The 20,620-nt window shown below is 37.6% G+C and overlaps 3 protein-coding genes and 1 long non-coding RNA gene across 8 annotated transcripts; 3 read left to right on the top strand and 1 right to left on the bottom strand.

Annotated features, from left to right (window-relative positions):
* The first annotated feature begins 1,757 nt into the window (after positions 1 to 1,757).
* Positions 1,758 to 3,580, top strand: LOC140784624 (uncharacterized). The gene is made up of 3 exons (XM_073132119.1): positions 1,758 to 2,398; positions 2,471 to 2,544; positions 3,152 to 3,580. Exons 1-3 carry the CDS (start codon positions 2,095 to 2,097, stop codon positions 3,437 to 3,439), a joined length of 666 nt encoding a protein of 221 aa, XP_072988220.1. The 5' UTR covers positions 1,758 to 2,094; the 3' UTR covers positions 3,440 to 3,580.
* Positions 3,581 to 3,750: 170 nt separating this feature from the next.
* Positions 3,751 to 12,199, top strand: LOC140784548 (uncharacterized). 2 transcript variants are annotated; one of them, XM_073132028.1, is made up of 15 exons: positions 3,751 to 4,063; positions 4,182 to 4,316; positions 4,783 to 4,909; positions 5,600 to 5,682; positions 6,026 to 6,085; positions 6,990 to 7,196; positions 8,593 to 8,721; positions 8,858 to 9,505; positions 9,667 to 9,859; positions 9,969 to 10,162; positions 10,414 to 10,518; positions 10,629 to 10,771; positions 10,864 to 11,142; positions 11,322 to 11,611; positions 11,808 to 12,199. In XM_073132028.1, exons 1-14 carry the CDS (start codon positions 3,833 to 3,835, stop codon positions 11,584 to 11,586), a joined length of 2,799 nt encoding a protein of 932 aa, XP_072988129.1. In that variant the 5' UTR covers positions 3,751 to 3,832; the 3' UTR covers positions 11,587 to 11,611; positions 11,808 to 12,199. The 2 variants fall into 2 exon arrangements, with proteins under 2 accessions (XP_072988129.1, XP_072988128.1); XM_073132027.1 differs by having other exon boundaries at positions 3,756 to 4,063; positions 6,023 to 6,085.
* A 399-nt stretch (positions 12,200 to 12,598) lies between these two features.
* On the top strand, positions 12,599 to 14,044 carry LOC140783430 (uncharacterized). The gene is made up of 2 exons (XR_012108144.1): positions 12,599 to 13,420; positions 13,646 to 14,044. It is a non-coding gene; the product is annotated as an uncharacterized lncRNA (long non-coding RNA).
* A 1,759-nt stretch (positions 14,045 to 15,803) lies between these two features.
* On the bottom strand, positions 15,804 to 20,327 carry LOC140785148 (uncharacterized). 4 transcript variants are annotated; one of them, XR_012108393.1, is made up of 5 exons: positions 20,006 to 20,192; positions 17,897 to 19,713; positions 17,409 to 17,518; positions 17,094 to 17,243; positions 15,804 to 16,219 (listed from the first exon to the last, which is right to left on the bottom strand). XR_012108393.1 is itself a non-coding variant. In XM_073132904.1 (5 exons), the coding sequence occupies exons 2-5, from the start codon at positions 19,541 to 19,543 to the stop codon at positions 16,079 to 16,081; spliced, it is 2,052 nt and encodes a 683-aa protein (XP_072989005.1). In that variant the 5' UTR covers positions 19,544 to 19,617; positions 20,006 to 20,327; the 3' UTR covers positions 15,804 to 16,078. The 4 variants fall into 4 exon arrangements, 3 of the variants coding, with proteins under 3 accessions (XP_072989005.1, XP_072989004.1, XP_072989007.1); XM_073132904.1 differs by having other exon boundaries at positions 17,409 to 17,522; positions 17,897 to 19,617; positions 20,006 to 20,327; XM_073132903.1 differs by having other exon boundaries at positions 17,409 to 17,522; positions 20,006 to 20,276.
* Positions 20,328 to 20,620: the final 293 nt, after the last annotated feature.

Raw genomic sequence — 20,620 nt, 5'->3', positions numbered from 1 at the left:
ATTATAGAAAATATCAAATTCCTAACGTGTAATTATTAAAATTATAAAATTAGTCAAATTTATCGGAAGCCAATCATGCTATTAATTAGCTTGCAAATTATAATATAAGCCTAGACTTTGAGTGTACTTGAAATGGGAGATACGCGATAGAATTTATGCGTACTTTGGTCTCCGATGCTCTAGAAGACTTTTGTAATCACTCAGCAATTTTATATATAAAAAAATTCTTTAAAAAAAAGTAACTCCATCAATATTTTATTTCTTAATCATAAACATCAATATACCTTCTTAAATTTGTAAATGTTAAAAGTAGTTGTTGACTAATTTGTATTATCTCATTTTGTTATGTAGTACATTATAAGCAAGTGGTTACCTGACCCACTTGGGAAAAGTAATAGTCTCACTCATTGATGTGAATGTTTTTGTTTGTAATGTTGTATTCTTTGTAAGAGGTTATTGTTTTGGACTAATCCAAGAGCCAAATTTAACTACAGTCTACCTAACGATAGGATTAGAACACTCCAAGCTCTATCTTTCACCTGTGACTTTTGTTTTAATATCTTATCTAATGATGACTAGATAAAACCAATACTGCTATATAAGCTAAAGAAGACATTACATAAGAAGTTTAATTAAATCTTAGTAGGTGCAGTTAATCTCCTTGTCATCAGCATCAGCATACAAAAACAATGCACCTTTTGTTTTGGGATGCAAGTTAGCTTTGCCCCCAGTCTCAAAGTTATTCTATTAAGCCTTACTCATGGCATAAGAATTAAAATATATCTCTTATCTACTCGAAAACTTTGAAGCACCACAATTAGATTCTTTTGAACAAATAAATTTGCTCTAAAAGTTGACTAAAATCAAGTTATTGGTATTAGGTTCTCTCTTCAGCCGGTTTGGTTGAAGAACAAGAACTCTCATCCATGAGTTATTCTTTTTCTTTATTCTAACTTAAAAGTTGGAATAATATAAATTATCATCTATTTTAGTATTGCAACTAATTTTTTTTAAAAAAAAACACGACTCTCATTTAAATCGTATTCATTTATGAATTATCTTATTCATGAAACAAACGATGCATTCTAAAAATATATGCAAATGAATGCCATATCTTACACAGTGAAGATAAGAAAAAAAAGATCAAAGGTATTCCAAAAAAAAAAAAAAAAAAAAAAAAAGAGTTAATAATAGAATACAAAACAATGTCTCAGCCCATGGACATCTCAAAATGATATGATTCCACTCACCAGCATTACACATTATCTGCAAGACTAAAGTTATCCACTCTACGTGATATATTATTCTTTTTTTTCCCTTTGTCCGTGAATGATTTGATTTGAGTCCTCCCATTGGCTTTCCTTTAAATTTAATACTTAAATGAACCAATTTTAAACAAAAAGAATACTAAATTAAACGATGATAAGATTAGCATTTCAACTCGGTGTTTTAATATGTCAAGTAAAGCGATGATAATTTGAATATTGTTTTTGTTGGTTATTAAGTTTGATATTGGATGCTTTGAATAATGAAAAAGAAATGAAATGGATTCAAGCTATATTCCAACAAGAATGCAGCATGTAGTGATGGGGAGTTGAAGACAGAAGGGAGACAGACAGTGAGACATGGATCATAAAAAAAAGTAATTCAAGAATCCCAAATCCATAACTCCATCTTGTTCCTAGTTGACTTCTTCGCCACTTATTGCTTTCCATTCCCTAATTTATTTATTGGAAGATGATTCATACGACAAAGCCAATCAAGATCACAGAATCACAGGCTAGAGATGAAGGTGGTTGCAGGCAATTAAGAAGAATTGGAGAAAAGATAGGCGTGCTAATTTTTCCAAGATCTGGTTTGTTTAGCAATCTGGCACCAATCTCAAAGTAACACCTCCATGGCTTCATGCCTTGCACGTTCATGATGGGACCCACGTTTCTCTCGTCGCTATATAGAGAGAAAGAGAGAGAGACGGAGAAGAAATGAGTCGTAAGAAGCTCTGCCCACCAACTGTTCGACCAAAGTCCTCCTCTGTTCGTCTTACTCCTCAAACTTGGTTTACTGAAAGCGAGGCCTCATCTAGGATCAATCAACATGGGCAGAACTAGTACAAGGCTAACAGGCTTCTGTCGCAGCCGTGTCGCGACTCGGGTTCGGGCTCGGTCTCAGCGAATTGATTCAAAGTCCAGGCCTGCCATGGTTGATACTAAGTCATTCAGCAACGTGGGTAAGGCTTCAAGCAATGCAACGAAGCAAGTGGCGGCGGTCGGAAGGAAGATAATGATTGTTGCGGAATCGAGGCCCGAAGCTAAGGGAGCTCTGCAGTGGGCACTGTCTCATGCAGTGCAGAGCAATGACACAGTTGTTCTTCTCAATGTTGTGAAGCCGGCAAAGCATGGTGAGTTCTTCATATTTTCTTAAGATAATACGAGTTGAATTCTAGTGTTTTTATTCTCCTTTTCCATTACAGTTGTTGCAGTGAATCCTAAAGGATTTGAATGTCTCTATGCTATGAAAAGTATTTGTGAATCAAGGAGACCAGAGGTAAAGTATCATTCCTATCTGAATTATATTTCAGTGAGGTTAGTTGAAGGTCAAAAATCAAAATAATAGGTAACAAGACAAATTTCTATGGTCAAAGTGTATGAATAGTTTATAATGCTAAGTAGAACAAAATGAGCAATAATTTGATATAATTAAATATGCTGAATGCTGGAAGCATCATATCCTTTTCAAAAGATAGTAGAAATAGACACAGGCAGCCTGGCAGTCTCTTTAATTGGTCCTGTTGCCATCTCCATCAAAAAAGAAAGTATAGCACTTGAAGCTTAGTGGAAAAGGCCGAGGCCATTATAGAGAAGGGTCCAGTTAGGAATCTTGTTTTAATATCAGGCTAATTTCAGTCGATAATCTAATTGCAAGGACTATGCAATATACTCCAAAATGTGACTGCCCTAATAAAGCTACTTTTACCTAATTATTTGGCCCCTCCAATGTGCATCTATCAAGCCACCTTCTTTTCTTCCTTTCTTTTGATTGCAAAGTTTCAATTATGCAGCAATAGCCTACATGGGCTATCTTCTTGTATATTAATCCTGGACTTTCATGAACAATTGCAAAAAAACCTGAGTCCGTAATGATCTCCTAACAGGTGAAAGTAGAGCTCTGCTTGAGAGAAGGGACAGAGCGAGGACCGGCCATCATCGACGAGGCGAGGAAACAAGGTGTCTCTCTTCTTGTTTTAGGGCAGAAGAAGCAGTCAGTGACATGGAGGCTACTAATGATGTGGGCAGGGAATAGGATCAGAGGAGGTGGAGTGGTGGAATACTGCATCCAGAATGCTTCTTGTATGACTCTAGCTGTGAGGAGGAAGAGTAAAAGATCTGGAGGTTATTTGATCACTACCAAGAGGCACAAAGATTTCTGGCTTCTAGCTTAGCCAGCTGCATGCATGCATGCATTAATATTTTGCCTCTCTATTTATTTATTTTTTTATAAATTATTTTTTTATACTGTATGAATGTAACTCGCAATTAGTTCAAGAAGAATAAAATTGAAACTATAAGATGAGTTCTGGGCTTGTGGCTTTGCAATTATTCCATCTCTCTCTCTCTCTCTCTCTCTCTCTCTCTCTCTCTCCCCTGACTACTACTATATGTTGAAATATTAGACTAGAAGCGAACACCATCCGACCCGAATGTTAACATCCATTAAGACTTCTACCCGACCCGAATATTAACTCGTTACGTCGCACGAGCTCATTCTCTTCGTGGAAAAACCCTAAACCCTCCTCTGCCTCTCTTTGCCTCCTCCTCCGATCTTGCTCGCTCTAATGGCGAAGACTAAGACCAATCCAGACTCTTCCAAGAAGAAGAGCAAGAAGAAGAAGAGTGCGAAGCATCTACTCTCCGGTCCCGCAGCCGCCGCCATGAAATCAGCGAAGCAGGAGAAGGAGAACCCTTTCGAGACGATATGGTCTCGCCGCAAGTTTGACGTACTGGGCAAGAAGCGGAAGGGGGAGGAACGCCGCGTCGGGCTTTCCCGATCTCTCGCCATCGATAAGGTGCCTCCTTTCCCTTCTCAATCCCTTGTTTACATGTAAATCTTCATTTTAAGTCGCAGTACAGCTGAAGAATTTCCAGAATTAACTGCGTACTAGCTTAATTTTGCTTGGATGACAGAGGAAGAAGACATTGCTGAAGGAGTATGAGCAAAGTTCCAAGTCGTCTAAGTTTCTCGATAAGCGAATTGGTGAGCAGGATGATACGCTCAAGGAATTCGATAAGGCAGTGTTGCGTCTCCAACGTGAGCGACAGGTGAGTTATGCGTGATCTTTAACAAATATCGCTCTGATCGAATTCATAAGGATTATGGGGTCTCTAGTTTGGATAAGTCATGCCAACATTTTCATATTAGAGCAAGAAACTTTATTGGGAACATCAATGCGAGTTTTTTCCCCTTAAATTTTTTAAAAGCATTTTCATTATTTTTACTTTTCTCTAATAGTTTCCAATGGAATTCAACTGAGTTGGTTGTCTCCTAATCTGTTCATAGCCTCATTTTATTGTTATTTTTGTCAGTAGAAGTTTGCCTTTGAAGCATGACCTACAAGATAATTTCTGATTCTCTCATCTGTCTTAAGCCTATGACTGCTTTAACGAATGGACCTTACACCTAGTTGTGACACGTTTTAAACAACTCTTGGCTTTCTTTATTGATTTTTACCAGGGATTTTGAATCTTAAAATCTTATGGAAATTTCTGATCCTTCCTGACTCTTCAGTTAAAGTTGAAAAGAACAAGCAAGTATAATTTATCTGATGAAGATGACGACTCTATGGTTCCTCAATCACACTCACTTTCTGAAATGGATGATTTTGAAGAAGAGGTACCTCCAGATGATGACGAAGGTGTGTTGAATTGAGAATATGTATTTTATTTGAGCAACATATGATATTTAATTCTCTTATGGAGCAGGTACTCTTCTATTGTGATGTAAGTTAGTAAAGACTATCTATTATTTTTGTTGTACTTTGATAGTGCTTTTTACGCCAAAAGGGAAAAAGTGCCCCCTGACTTTTTCTTTGATTATAAGAATATTATTCTTGCACATGTTTATATCTTGTTGAAGGTTTATGTTATGAAATTCAGCAAATGATCATTCATCATTGTAGGTAATAGAAGACTTGTCAGTTGTGGTTAATTGCAGCATGCATGGAGTTACCAAATGTATTTGGTAGCTTTTTCTAAAGTTAGCTCATATTTGTCCTGTTTGCAAAAGGTTTCAGTGAATCACTGTTCTCTGAATTGATTGATTTTAGATTGCTTTTAGATCTTCAATTCCTATAGTGGTTGTGTGATGAGTAAAAAAGTGGTTAGCACTCAATCAAACTCTAAAGCTTCTCACCCTTTTCCTACCAAGTTGTTAAGACGCTGGTGCTTGAAAATTATTGCCTTTCTATCAAGATTTCCTAGTTTCACCTACTTTTCTGATTTGAGGCCACTAATAATCTTCTACTGTATCACAAACTTTTTAAACTTATGCTATTCGGTGTGTTGCACTCTCTGAATAATTTCTTTTGTCCTTTTGCATTATACAGATCATGCTTATCCAGCACCTGACTTAAATATCTACAGTATGCCCCGTCGTTCAGAAACTACCTCACTTGATGGAGAGGAAAAGGTTTGCTTTCATAAAGAAAATGTGATCCATGTTATAACTTCACATTGTTACAACTTATTCCTATCTTATCTCTGTTGTGTCACAACACATGGTGCTCATCCATTGTGCCTCTTTCTATGCTACTGGTACTATTTGCTTTGATTAATTTAGTTGTATCGGCAAACACTCATATTGCCCTAAGGGTTTATATTTTTCTATAGAGCATTTCAATGCTAACTTGTTCAGCTATGTTCATACAATCACTCAAATGATGCATGCTTAGTTTGTCTGTTTATGAACATCCTCATTCCTCATTCATTTTATAGCCACTTTATTGATCGCAATATAATTACTGTATCAGCAGACCCACAAAACCAAGAAGCAAGTGATGATGGAGATAATTTCAAAGAGCAAATATTACAAGGTGAGTTATTTCTGATGCTTTTTATTCATTATCTGTTGTCTCCCATCAGTTTGTTATATTTTACTAAGCAGTGCAGATGCTTGCCTATCAGTTGATATATATATTGTCCTTGCTTATGGCTTGTTGGATATCATTTATCAACAATATTGAATTTTCCAGAGATTTGCAGTTGTTCTCTTGTTTTTCTGTATTGGTTAGAGTACAATGTTTGACAAGCCTTTAACATTTACTTTGGGGACTAATCAGTAAAAAGAAGTTGAGCAGTAGTTTTGTTTATGTGAGATCTCAAATTATGAAGGCTAGACCTTAGAATTGAACTCACTGGCTTTATCTTTGGGCTTTTTTTTATTAAGTATAAGATAGTTACTCAGTTAAGACTTAAGAAAGATATAGAAATATATTCCACAGTTGGTTCTTGAATAGTCGAATGTTTGCAAAACTTTGTTGAACTCATCCATTGATCACAATTTAGTTTGTAACAGATTGAAAAGATCAATGGTACATTTAGATCCAACTCACAAGGTGGTCTACTTTACTGGATATAAAAAAGTTGTTCTATCAGATTGTTTTGTAACTTTGTCATGTCTCCTTTCTGAAGTGTCAATCAGTTCTCATATCATTCTTTTTGGACATCAGGACATATATTTTACTAGATGCAATGCTTTATGATGGTTGTATTTTTAATGTGTTTGTGTTCACACATCAGCCTGCATTATGCTCTATGGCCTGAGCTCTATTTGACTGTTTGCATGGGTGCTTGCTCTTGTGAGCTTATTCTTCATCTTATAATCACTCTGTAGCAGTGTCTACGACTACATTTTGATCTTATCTTATGCAAAAGGCAACAAGTTTATGAAAAAGAAATCGTCAACTAAGATAAGAATCTGTTAACTCCTTACTGCAGGCTGAAAAGGCAAAGGACAAGGAAGAAGATGAACATTTTATGGAAAAATTAGATGAGGACTTCTCATCATTGGCCCAAACAGATGCACTACTCTCCTTAATGCAGCCTAATAAGATGACTTCTGGAAAGTATACAATGAACAATGATACAAGACAGATGCATAAAGAAGGATCATTTGGTTCCACAGGCAAAGACTTCCTTAACAAGGTAATTGTATGCTGCCGCACTTTGTATGGAGTAGTGGAGCTTCTTACATTGGTTATAACAATACAAAGAGTATAGCTTGGCCTATGACATATAGTTTACTTTATTTATCTTTGCTTCTTACGTCTTCTTAGTATAATCTTAGGTCAAAATTTCGTCATGTCATATTTTTTTTAGAGAAATCTGCTTGTATAATGGAAACAAAATACTATCTTCAAACTATTTCAAGTCCTTTGATTTATTAGGTATTGTTTGGTGTTATAACTATTTTCTTATGAGAATGCTCTCTCTGGAGATTACTAGCTGGTTCCATGAGTAATACAGCCTAGATGTGTGGATTCTGTGCATGATGAGAAATGAGAGTCCTCTTAATCATATATATCGGATAAGAGACAGGTGGGTGAGGCTCTGTGCAGGCATGTGAATTAGCAGACAGACAGAAAGGGATCATCTTAGCACAGAAAGGGATCATCTTAGCACAGAAAGGGGGAAAGTAAATCAGTGATTATCGAGAATCTTTTCTTGATGTTTGCTGTCCTTCCACCAGACTTTCCTCTTCTTCCATGATAGCACTCCATTATAATGCTAATCCTCACAATTGGATGTCCCTAATGATGATGAGAATCCTCTTCCCTGGAAAATGAAATTCCTCTTTGGCTCAACATTGTTCCCTTCTGCACTGATGGCTAGTTATAGCTGGTGTGTCAAACCAGTGTTATCCACCTTGCATGAGCCAAGAGTGATCAACACACACTCCAGCACAGCATGGTGTATTTTCTGTGACTCTTGCTCACTTGTCTTATAGCTGTTGCAGTGTCAATTAGGTAGCATATAGATTTGGTTGCAAAATAGGAGCAGGTCAACGCAAGTTGTGAAGAGATGAACATAGGGGCTGCTAGCTTATGAGATATGGTGAGGATAAGGAACGGGCAGGTGTTGGAGATGTGTCCTGCTTTTGTGCAGTGGAATTATTTGACACTTGGCGTAAAGGAAGTTGGAGAACTGTGCTTTTTTTTTCTTTCTCTCTCTGGAGGAGTCTACATCCCTTCAATGAGAGTGAGGAGGATTATGGTAGAGTCACATCCAAGTCAACCTGAGTGGGGATCAGTGCTGCTGCCAATGCAGCAGAGGTGGAAGGCAACTGACGAACAAAAATTTGCCTTGTCAAGTTGACAATCTAAAACTATATAATCATGTAAGTTAATAGTTGCTCTTTATGCCACCGATGATTAAAAGAAGTACTCTGTCTTACTGTACTAGTGATAGGATCAGAGGAGCACATTTTTAGTTGTGACTGGCAGTTTGTGTCGTGTATACCATTTTTTCTTTCATGACCAGCTTAGTCTGCTATATTCCTTTAATTATTGCTTTATGTTGCATAGTTTTTTCTTCCTTCCAGGAAAAGCCTGATGCTTATGACAAACTGGTCAGTGAGATGAGGATGGACTCACGAGCTCGTGCATCAGACAGGACAAAAACTCCAGAAGAAATAGCCCAAGAGGAAAGAGAACGACTTGAAAAATTGGAGGTGTGGTGCACTGTCTAGCTCAGATCTGATTCCCCACTGATTCTTGTTGAGATAATAACGACACATTATACTGCTATACATGTTTTGATATTTGGAAATTTTGGAAGTACCACTATGAATATGTTCATGTTTCCAGGAGGAACGCAAAAAACGGATGCTTGCTACTGATGATTCCGATGATGAAGGTAGTGATGATGAAGAGATGCAGAACGTGGCATCGAAGAACTTGAGATCTATATCTGGTGATGATCTTGGTGACTCATTTGCTATAAGTGATGAAGCAGCAAACAAGAAGGGCTGGATCGATGATATATATGAAAATAAGCATATAAAAGGTGATAAGGAAGATAGCATGTCTTCCCATGATTCAGAAAGCAGTGAGGAAAATGATGAAACCGATGATGTCAGTGACGAAGATGATTCAAGTGGTCATGACTTGGGAATTAAGTCCATGGGAGATTGGGAGCAAAGTGATGATGATGACTTAGGTGTAGGTGGAGAAGAAATGGAGCATTTAGATGAGAAAGAAATGAAGGTTGATGATAAAACAAGCACAGATATCCAGAAAGCAGATTCCCAAGCTTTCGATAGGAGAGAAACTATTGGAAAACTGCCTCCACAGAAAGATGATGGACTCCCTTTTGTGATTGAAGCTCCAAATAACCTGGCAGAACTATGTTCTTTGCTTGACAACCGTTCAGAAAGTGAAGTAATTGAGGCCATAAACCGCATTCGCTCTTGCAATTCTATAAGACTTGCGCCTGAAAACAGAAAGAAAATGCAGGTACGGTTTTCCCTTTGTTTTGTGGAGAGTCATAATCATTGATTACTACTTGTTAATAAGTTCACATGATTAGCTCCAACTAGTTGCTAGGAAGCTTTTACCACTGCTGTAAGAAAAAAGAAAAAAAACTAGTTGCTGACAACTTTTTCTTTATTTTGCAGATTTTTTATGGTGTCCTGTTGCAGTATTTTGCAGTTTTAGCTACTCGGAGTCCATTAAATATGAAAATAATTAATGTACTTGTTAAACCATTAATAGAGATGAGTGCAGAAACTCCATATTTTGCTGCCATCTGTGCCAGGCAACGGTTGATACATATACGTACTCGACTTTGTGAAGATATTAAGATTCCAGGTTTGTATGATGTGACTTAAGTGATAAGGAGAAAGTGACTCCTGCATAGTAGACTGATTTCTGGTCTTTGTTTCCACCGTCCATGTTAAGACCTTTTTATATCTTACAGGAAAGAGCAGCTGGCCAAGTTTGAAGACCCTGCTTCTTCTGAGATTGTGGTCACTAATATTCCCATGCTCTGATTTCCGGCATGTTGTCACAACTCCCGTGCTCCTCCTGATGTGCGAGTATCTGATGCGTTGTCCGATTGACTCTGGTCGAGATATAGCTATTGGTTCTTTCTTATGTTCAATGTTGCTCTTGGTAAACTTCATCATAGTATATATTTATCCTTCCAGATTTCAATTTGCCGCAAAAAAATGTTGTTGGTAGAATCTAATATGTCCCTTACACATGTCTGCTTAATGGTAGAGATTAGAGTATGCCTTTCATGATCCCAAATCTTTTTAGTTCATTTTTGCCTTTTAGGTAAGACATGCACTTTTTTCTTCCTTTCATTTTGTTTTTGCTGCATTTTCAGGTGCTAAAATGACATGATAAAATTTCTTTTATAGGTTACCGAACAATCTCGGAAGTTCTGTCCTGAGGCTATTATGTTTTTACAAGTTCTTCTGTCCTCTTGTATAAAACCAGAGCCCAGATTGGACGTATATTCTCAGGTATAAGTTGTTTGTTGAAAAAAGAAATAAAGTTGCCTTTTGTAACTTTGTACTTGTTTTCTTCTTTGTGCTGGATGGGATGAAAATAAAGGATATCCTCTGTTGTTCAGGTCAGTCATCAGCTTGTGGATCTCAGATCACTGAAACCATGGCTCTATATAAGCGATCAAGTATGTGAGGTAAATCATGTTGATTTCATTGCAGTCATGGACATGCAAGTAGACTCCCCCTATTTCTCATCCAATGATTTCAAGTAAGTTGGTTGGTTTCAGTTGTGCAAAGAGTTGCCAAACCTTTCTAAGCATGTCCAATGATCTAATTATCCTTTTACGTTTTGAATGACAGGGCAAGTATCCTTATATCTGTAGCTGAAACTATAAAGAGCTATGTTAACACTTACGAAGGTTTTAGCTCCTTCCCAGAAATATTCCTGCCAATTTCTGCACTGCTGCACAAAGTCCTAGAGAATCCTAATTTACAAGGCTTTTTACAAGACAATGTGCAAAATGTAATTGATTTGATTGAAAGGAAAGCAGAACAACATCACATGCTGAGACAGCCACTGCAAATGCGTAAAGAAAAGCCAGTCCCAATCAAATTGTTGAATCCGAAATTTGAAGAGAAGTATGTGTTTCTCGAGATATGTTATTTTTCCTTATCGTCGGCTGACTGTTCCTTTTTACTGCTGTAAAGGGCTCGAGTTGAAGAATTTTCATGGCAGATGTAATCTTACCTGCTAGTTCTTTTTAAGCTGAAAATGTACTGACCTTGATGTTCTTCTTTTCTTCTGGGAATATTTGCAGCTTTGTAAAGGGTATAGATTATGATCCAGATCGAGAAAGGGCGAATATGAAGAAGCTGAAAAAGCGTCTCAAGAGTGAAAAGAAAGGAGCGATACGTGAACTTCGTAAAGATAATTATTTCTTGTCTGAAGTGAAAGAGAAGAATAGGATTGAACATGAGCAAGAAAGAACGGAACAATATGGGAAGGCCATGGCTTTCCTCCAAGAGCAGGAGCATGCTTTCAAATCTGGACAACTAGGAAAAAGCAGAAAAAGGAGGAAATGAAGCTTTCTCCAATGTCCTTCCCTATGTATGTATCTTAATTCTTTCCATCATCTGTTCATTTGCTTCACCATCAAGTTTTCTCATGAAATGTTGTATCTGTGTTTTGCATCCTCAAATCTTTGATTTGCACAAAAATGTTACATTGTGGCAGTCGAAGTTCCAGTAGCTTACCTGTTATGAAAGCTAGCCATTTTTTATCATTTGTCTAAAATGCGAAACAGGAAAGAAAAAACAGACTCAGGGTAGTGCAGAGATGACATTTCTTCACCAGTCGGTAGATTGAGACAATGTGAAGCAACATCTAGCAGATTTGGGAGGTATTCAGCAGGGATTCTCACCTTTCATTGAGCATAGAAGTTGGTTGCTCCACAGCAAGTGACTTGACGGTCTGCATGGAGGTCTGTTTTATGGGGTTTGGGCGCTATTTAGTAATATTTTGAACCAGATGGCCTTGTAAGATAGAAAGGGCAGAGCGTTCAACATATCCAGCATAGCCACAGTTCAATTGTGTTGTTTTTTTTTTGGTATGCCTTGTAAAATAGGCCTGATAACATTAAAGCAGAGGCTGTTGATTTGGTTGATTGATTTACCAAATTTAAGAGAAATTTTGTCATTTGCTGAGGCCTATTTTTTGTATCTTTCATATTCCGTAGTTGAGTAAAAAGGCTTACATCAAAGAAAATGTTTCTTAGCAATACAAAGGATCTTTTTACTGCTCACCAATTTGACAGTAGGTTGTCCACGAACGACGATTATTTGCTCATGCTCAAGATTCCACTCCAGGGGATATTTCAATCATATTGGAATGCTTGGGAGTTTCCAATTTGGCATAAGAAAGTCTCACGGGTTCGATTGTGCCAGCACCAACACATCGTGCAGCATGAAATAAACCCACCACTGGAATTAATAAGAGTACTGTAACTGCTTGGAACCAACTGTTGGACTAGTACGTAGTACGTACTAATATATTCGCTCCTCATCCTATTTAAACAAACAATGAGAGAGAGAGAGAGAGAGAGAGAGAGAGAGAGAGAGAGAGAGAGATGGGGAGCGTCTTAGGAAGGTGATGGTGGAGGTGAAGCTTAGAGATGACTGTGATGATATCGAAGATGACCTTGAATCTATACTCAATAAGCTGAGCCAGTTGGTTGATAAGGTTGTCTTATTCCTGCTTCTTCTCACTGCACTATACTTCTTCTGGTTCTACCATCGCAGCATCAAAGCAAAGAAAGCTTCAGATAGTACCGACTTGGAATCATCCCACCATCGTTCTTCCTCCGATGACTTTGAGGAGACGAGGGGTTGGTTATCCAAACTTAGAGTGCTTTTAGATACTTAGACGCGAGGCAAATATATTAGTACAGGGGTTATGATCTTTCTCTCTTTATCCTCCTCTAGACGTTGTGAGGATTCTTGTTTGTATTAAATATTTCTTCAATGAATATACTATATGTTCAGTATCAGTTCTTACAATCTGAAACGGGGAAGTAGAGTTTGATTGGATGCTATTGACTATTGAGCCATTTCCATTCCTCTCTTATGTTTGGCTGAGATAAATTTAAAATAAACGGACATACATTATTTGATGAACAATGTACATGAATACTACGTGCTTTCCGAGCAACATCGTTGCCCATGAGATGTACATCACATAGAAACCACGCCTTTGGCGTTTATATAATTTTATTTCACTAATTGAAGGAAAACAAAAAGGTAAACGTGATTGGCATTTTCTTTCAGTTTTCATTTCAGATACATATCTACACAAGATACCGAAATGCTTGATCGACGCTGAATTGTATCAGCACAAGTGATGATGGAGATAATTTCGAAGGTCAAATGAGTTATTTCTGATCTTTTTTATTGATCATTTGTTGTTTCCTGTCTGTTTATTTTATTTTACTTAGCAGTGCAGATGCTTGCCTATCAGTTGAATTGTATTGTCTTCTGCTGGTGGCTTGTTCATCAACAATATTGATTTTTTCCCAGAGGTTTGCAGTTGAGTTGTTCAATTGTTTGTTCTGCATTGGTTGCATCACAAATTTACAATGTTTGACAGGCCTTTAATCTTAAGGAATGCGAGAAATATACGAGGAAGGAGAATAGACTTGAAAACGGAGGAATGCTGCACTATCTAAAATCTGATTCTCAATTGATTCTTGTTGAGGTAATGATGACAGGATATATTTGATACTGATGATTCCGATGATGACGACGATGAAGGTGGTGGTGATGATCTTGGTGAGATGCGTCCAGTCCAACCAGTCCACTTGTGTTTTGTTGTATGCCTTGTAAAATATGTCTTATGACGTTAACTCAGAACAGGTTGTTATCAATTTTAAGAGGGAATTGTTGTCATTGATAAGGCCTTGTTTTATATCTTTCAGATTGCATTTTTCAGTACATCTAAGTATATAGTTCTTATAAATAAATCAATACAGAAGCTTATTATTGTTCACCAATTTGACAGTAGGTTAGACTATTTGCCACAAGTAGTTGCTCATGCTTGAATATAAATAGCTTTTTTTTTTCGAGGAAAAGTCATTATAAATAGATGTTTAATAGCATGAATGATGCACAGAGAAAAGGAGATAGTTTGACCCGGTACTTGGCGAACATTAACAACGCAACAAAGAATTACATTGTATCGAACCTAAATGACACACAAAATATAGCAAAAATATTGCTAAGCCATGGTATTGACACAAGAGCATCAACAAGACAACAAAAGGATTACACTGTATCAAGCCCAAATGTCACACAAAATATAACAAAACTACTGTCCAAGTTGTGACATCGACACAAGAGCTCAAGCTTCCGGTTGTTCCTTGATGACCATTGTGGATCGGACAGTCTTAAAGCACACTCACACAAAAACAAAGAGAAACAAATATGAAAAGAAGGAAGGAGGGGGTGCTCCGCTACAGTCGAGGGGCGATCAGCCATGGCTCTCAGCTCTTGGCTGATTCGGGAGGTGCTTCGCCGGATTCGGCAAGCCTAGACTACTACATATCTAGTGGCAGCTCCTAGCGCTCAGCGATGGCGGAGGGGAGGGTACCGGCAGCGACTTTGCAGCTCCGGCCACATCTAACGGGGGAAGAGAGAGGATACTAACAGAGGAGAAGGGAGAGAAAAAAAGAAAAGAAAAGAAGAAGAGAAGAACAGAGGAAGGAAAGAAGGTGACGAGGAAGAAAATAACGGGAGAAAGAGAAGGAAAAGATTCTCTCAAGCTAGGGAGGGGAGAGGGGGAGAAAGCCATCAATTGTACGCTGGCTTAACTTTTTGACTAGTACGACTAACCACTTATTAATATATTCGCTCCTCATCCTATTTAAACAATCTCTGCCATAGAAGAACACACACACATACAGAGAGAGAGAGAGAGAGAGAGAGAGAGAGAGAGAGAGAGAGAGAGAGAGAGAGAGATGGGAGAGCACCTTAGGAAGGTAATGGTGAAAGAGATTAAGCTCAGTGATGACTGTGATGACGTCGAAGATGACCTAGAGTCTATACTCAAGAAGCTAACCCAGTTGGTGCACCTTCTGAAGAATCTTAGTGGGTTGGTCGAGAAGGTTGTCCTAGGCCTCTCTCTTCTCACTGCACTATACCTCTTCTTCTGGCTCTACTACCATCGCACCACCAAAGCCAAAAAGAAAGCTTCACAAACCACCCACTTAGAATCATCTCGCCATCCATCTTCCGACGATTCCGAGGAAAGGAAGGGTTGGTTCTCCAAGCTTAAAGTGCGTTTAGATCTAACGCCATAGTGCTTCATGCCATAAATTTTCTTTGTTGTAATAATCTTATAGATTTTAAATAGTGGTTATGTTCTTTCTCTCTTTATTCCCCTCTAGTCTTGTGAGAGTTCTTGTTTGTGTTAAAATATTCCTATAATGAATAGGCTATATGTTTTCAGTATCAGTTCTTACAATCTGAAATGGGGAACCAAAAGAATATAGAACGGAAGAACGGAGAATAATAAAGTAGAATTGGATTGGATGCTATTGAGCCATTCCGTTCCTCCCATGTGTTTGGCTGAAATAAAATTGAAATAAACGGACATTAATGGACGAACAATGTGCATGACATGGGCATGTATACTATGTGCTTTCCGAGCAACGTCGTTGCCCATGTGATGTACATCGCATAGAAACCAGGCCTTTGGCGTTTGCATAATTATATTTCACTAATTGAAGGAAAACAAAAAGGAAACGCCATTAGGCATGAAAAAACTGCAATCATTCTCAGGCATAAGTTAACATTTCTTTAGGTTTTCGTCTCAGATTACATATATCTACACAAGCCAAAGAAATGCTTGATTGACTGAATTGTAAACACAAGACGAGACGAAATGGGAAGGATAAAAATCAATTCTATTTAGAAATAAGTAAAAAGAATTGCACAAGGATGCCCACTATCATCTTATAATCACATGAAAAATTTGAATGAATGCTGTCATCGCCCAAATTTTCATATACAAGTTGCTTTTCAGTCATGCAAGAGGAAGCAGCTTTTCTTTCAAGCGCGAGATGAACTTGAACGTTTCCTCTGCTTTCACCTGCTGATGAATATCGCTCCTACATACTCGATCTGGATGGAATCTCCGCAGCGCTTGCTTATAAGCTGCACTAACCTGATCAAAACATCATACATACACGCATCATAACAAATTGCATACAAAAACAACTTTATGTAAGGGAGCATTTGATTGCGACTTGCAATTAGAAATCTTTACCTACTAAATATACTCATTTCCACATTTTCAACCACAAGATTTTAACTAAAATAATTTCTGAAGTGTGTTAGATAGCGTCCAAGTTTCATATGACGTACACCATAGGAAAAATCTTACAGTAGGATGATGAGATATACTCTCAAGAAAACAATAGAATGATGGGATATCACGGAACCCCCCAAAAAATACAGTAGATGCTAGAGTGCACTATAATCACCTTATTTTGGTTAGTTGGGTTAAATTGTGCAGGATAGGTCTATCCTGAAAGTAAAATTGTCAAATAGGTTTCAGGGTAGGGTGCTCTCTTGTTTGAATATGCCTTGGCAAAAACCTGGCACAATGTTTAAAGAGGTTGGTATTAAGTTGGCAATTCATCCAGGCATCTGCTCAAACTTCCACAAATCCTCTCAATTTTGAGATTGAACTCAATCAGAAGATACAATTTGAATGCGTTCGATAGATATTCTTCATATGACGAGACAACAATAGCAACCACGTTAGTGTAGCTTAGCTAAATGATACAATTATGTGCACAAGATAAATTTCCAGTTATCAATGTTCACTAAATTAACAGAACAAAAAAGGCAAAACAAATAGCATAAGATATATAGCCAATGATGTATTTGAATATCTTAACTACTGTGCAAATTTTTAGCATGGTGCAGCAACCAACCTCTTCCACACAGACTATACACTTAGATGACAGATGGATATATCAAATAGACAATATTACAACAGATACGACAATAAAAAGAAAATATACATAACATACCTCATGCAATGAGGGAAAGAGACCCCCTTCTATATGGATCCCCAAACCCCGCAATAATGAAGCCATGTCTCTGTATCTCCCTTCCATCTTGTCAAGTTCCTTCCTTACTTCAAGGCGGAGCTGTTCTTTCAGATTTGTGGTTTCCTGGTCCTGAAAAAATTTACAAGCATTAAACTTATTTGTCAAGGAACATTAAAAAAAAAAGAGCTAAATGCGAGCAAAAAATCTGATAGAATGACAAAAAAGTTAAAAAAGTGGGCAAGCTAGCAAGAAAAGAGATATGAGATATCCATTATAAAGTGATGGATTACAGACCTTCTTTTGTGATTCACGGATCTCTTCCAAACGTTGCTTTTGTCTCTTCTCCATGTCGAGTAGACGCATAATTTCAGCTTTTCTTCTCTTCCGCAGCCTTTGTGCTTCTTCTGCCTAAAATTGACAGACAAGTTTAAGACACTCTTACTATCAGCTACTTACCTAGTTATGCATCTAGTATGTGAAACCATTGATTTTAATGGATCTAGCATGCTGGAGACAGAAAGAAGAATGAATGTCAGAAAAAACTCTCCAAACTTTCAATAGTCCTTTTTTTTTGGTTGAAATGTGAGATTGGTCGCAAATTGGAAAGGAGGATCATATAGGTCTCCTCGTGACTTAGTAATGTCTATTGTTAAAAAGATGGAACCACAGAAAAATAAGATTTGTTATGAAAGGAATGCCACATTAATCTAATATGTAAATATAATGATCTACAATAATTGAAAAACAAGACAACCACCAATTTTCCAAATTATTTGCAAAACCTGAATTTGCAGCTGTCGTTGCCTTGAAGCCCATTCTTCCTCCTGAGCACGTTTGTACTCAATAGATTCCTTGTGCTTCTCACGATCAGCAATTAAATCATTTTGAACCTCAGAGATGTATCTATTTATTGTCCATTCCCTGTGTTCACCAATTAAATCATTACTAACCTGAGATTTGTCCTCAGGTTCTGCAGTAAAGGAACAGCTCCTCTCAGTTGCATATCCTGCACAATGGTTGCCAAGAGGTTCTTCTAAAGTTCCTTCCTCAAAATTGTGGGAGCAACTATTCAAATTATTAAGCTGTAGTTCAACTGTTGGTTTATTGTTTGGCTGAGCCATTTCTTCGTCAAATGACTTATCTTTCTTCTGGACAGCAACTTTATGATTGACAACATAATCATACGATGGTTGGGCATCAGATGGAGGTTTCCCATGGACTAGTTCTGAAGAATCAGAAAAAAGTTCTTTTCCTCTCCAAATTGAGGAAGGTCTCCCAGGATAGGATTCTTCTTTGTGGATAAAGCTGGATTCATCCCTGACTTTGGCTGTGCAGAATGAAGTTCCAGCATGGTCTAATTCATCTATGTCCAAAGAAAAGAAATTGTCACCTCTAGCATCTTCATCAACTTTGTTTACATGTTCGTGAGAACAAGCAGTCTTGTAGTTAAATTGGTTTCTCTCAGAGGATTGCCGTCCATCTGAACATTCTTTTGAAATCAGTCCTTCCTTCCCAAAAGCTTGTCCTTCATGAACAATTCCTGCAACAGGATCTAGATTTGCAGCAGCCTTATTACTCTTTTCACCCATGGGAATGTCATGTGTAAATTCATCAGCATTGAATGCGCCAGAAGAAATGTCATTCTCTATATCATCTGAATTGCTTGGACTGCATTGAGCATTTGTTCCCTCAAAATGCTGAGAATATATCTTATCTAGACATTTTTCCACTTCAAACATGTTTGTTTCAATCTCATCTGACCACGATCCAGGATCAACAGTTGATCTTGAGAAACTAGCCCAATCCTCAAAACCAAACCGAACCCTTTCAGACATTCTTTTCCTTAAAGCAGCTCTCTCCCACTGTGCACGGATGTCTCCAGATTTATCATCCATAATCTCACAATCAGAACTGTCACAATCAGAATATTCAACATCAGAGGTACCAGATTCAGCACTGCCGCTTCCAGATGATTGGCTATCAGAGACATAATCTAGACCATAGCGATTTCTAGGATAACCATGTTTAGACTGCTTCATTGTTTGTTTCACAGATTTTGCAGTAACAAAGTCCTTATTAATAAACACTTGACCATCACGATCCATTTCTTCCAATTCTTCTGATGAAAAAGTGGAACCAGACAAGCCATAAGACGACTTGGCGGCGCTATGGCATGCAGTAGTGGGATTACCATCAATTTCTTCGTCCTCATCATCTATACAGATAATATCACTGGGAGAACTGTTCCTCGATGTTCTTTGAGAACTTGATCCCTGACGAGAAGTCTCTGGTGCATCAATTATGACCACATCAATATCGCCTTCGTCACCATCAACAGTCACCACATTCTCAAAATTACCTCTGGATTTGCATCTCCCAAAGGCTCTACTCCCCGAGACAGTTCTTGATTGGGGTTGATCCGTCGACATTCTCTTTTATTACATCAAATGCACCATGAAGAACCTCTCAGTCATCTAAAATATTTTCCAATCCTCGAGAAACTCTGCTGGATTACAACACATGTCAACAAATCCGCGAAAATTCACCTTTCTCAAATATAACTCTCAACAACATGAAGAAAATTAGCAAAATAACAATCCTGCAATCGAAGTAAAAAAAAAAAACAGAAGTATTATTATCAGTCATGATCAACTCGACAAATGTAGAATTCCCACGTCACCAAGAAATCCTTGCTAATTAATCCGACCTTAATTCCTTTTCCCAGACGAATCCTATCAGAGAACGCCACGAAACCTAAAACCCTCCCATCCAATGAATCCAAGCTAACAAAGACCCCCAAAAATTCTAGGGTTCCAGATATAAAGAAAATCCATAGAAATATCAATTGAATACAGGGAGGAAATTGTGGACAAAAAGAAAAAAAATCTCACCTGAATCGAATATGGTCGGACGGACGCCTACAGGCTAAAGTTTTTCTCCGTCTTGGGGAGGATTTGATTCGTTCCTCTCTGGCGATCTCTTGGGGTTGGATTTGGAAAATTGAGAAGACGAAGCGTTCGCAGGAGAAGCGGGTCGAATACGTTCGGATACAAACAAAATTAAAATCCGCTTTGATCGAAGCGAGCTAGTTGAAATCGAAAGCTATATTGGGCGGGCGGCGGGTAAAGGAGCGATCGTTGAATCCGGAACGCGTATCTTCTCGGATAAGCTATAAAACTTGATAAATTTATCCAATTAAGTTAGATATTAATTGATTAGTATAAAGTTGTAATCTTAATGATAGATAATTGTATGGTTTTCTAGGGTTATATTGGATAAGCTTGAGTTGTTGTAGGTATTTTATAATTTAATTTATAACGTTATTAATGACTAGGATGCCGTATGAACTCCTCTTGCAACACACTTAACTTCATAAACTGTTAAAGAAAATATGTATTTAGAGAGAAAAAATTTAAGATGACTTAATGAGATACAAAATTAAAACGAACGAGGATAAGATATATATATATATATATATATATATATATATATATATATATATATAT

The sequence above is a fragment of the Typha latifolia genome, chromosome 3 (assembly GCF_019914945.1).
Source record: "Typha latifolia isolate L0001 chromosome 3, TyphaL0001v2, whole genome shotgun sequence".
Taxonomy (NCBI): Eukaryota; Viridiplantae; Streptophyta; class Magnoliopsida; order Poales; family Typhaceae; genus Typha; species Typha latifolia.
This window is presented reverse-complemented; position numbering and strand designations above follow the sequence as displayed.

Coding starts and splice junctions, on each gene's coding strand:
- LOC140784624 (XM_073132119.1), top strand. CDS start 2,095: ATGGGCAGAACTAGTACAAGGCTAACAGGCTTCTGTCGCAGCCGTGTC. Junction 2,399..2,470: donor TGTGAAGCCGGCAAAGCATG/GTGAGTTCTTCA, acceptor TTTCCATTACAG/TTGTTGCAGTGAATCCTAAA. Junction 2,545..3,151: donor GTGAATCAAGGAGACCAGAG/GTAAAGTATCAT, acceptor ATCTCCTAACAG/GTGAAAGTAGAGCTCTGCTT.
- LOC140784548 (XM_073132027.1), top strand. CDS start 3,833: ATGGCGAAGACTAAGACCAATCCAGACTCTTCCAAGAAGAAGAGCAAG. Junction 4,317..4,782: donor GTCTCCAACGTGAGCGACAG/GTGAGTTATGCG, acceptor CTGACTCTTCAG/TTAAAGTTGAAAAGAACAAG. Junction 8,722..8,857: donor AACGACTTGAAAAATTGGAG/GTGTGGTGCACT, acceptor TCATGTTTCCAG/GAGGAACGCAAAAAACGGAT.
- LOC140785148 (XM_073132904.1), bottom strand. CDS start 19,543: ATGTCGACGGATCAACCCCAATCAAGAACTGTCTCGGGGAGTAGAGCC. Junction 17,523..17,896: donor AACGACAGCTGCAAATTCAG/GTTTTGCAAATA, acceptor TGTCAATTTTAG/GCAGAAGAAGCACAAAGGCT. Junction 17,244..17,408: donor TCCGTGAATCACAAAAGAAG/GTCTGTAATCCA, acceptor AAATTTTTTCAG/GACCAGGAAACCACAAATCT.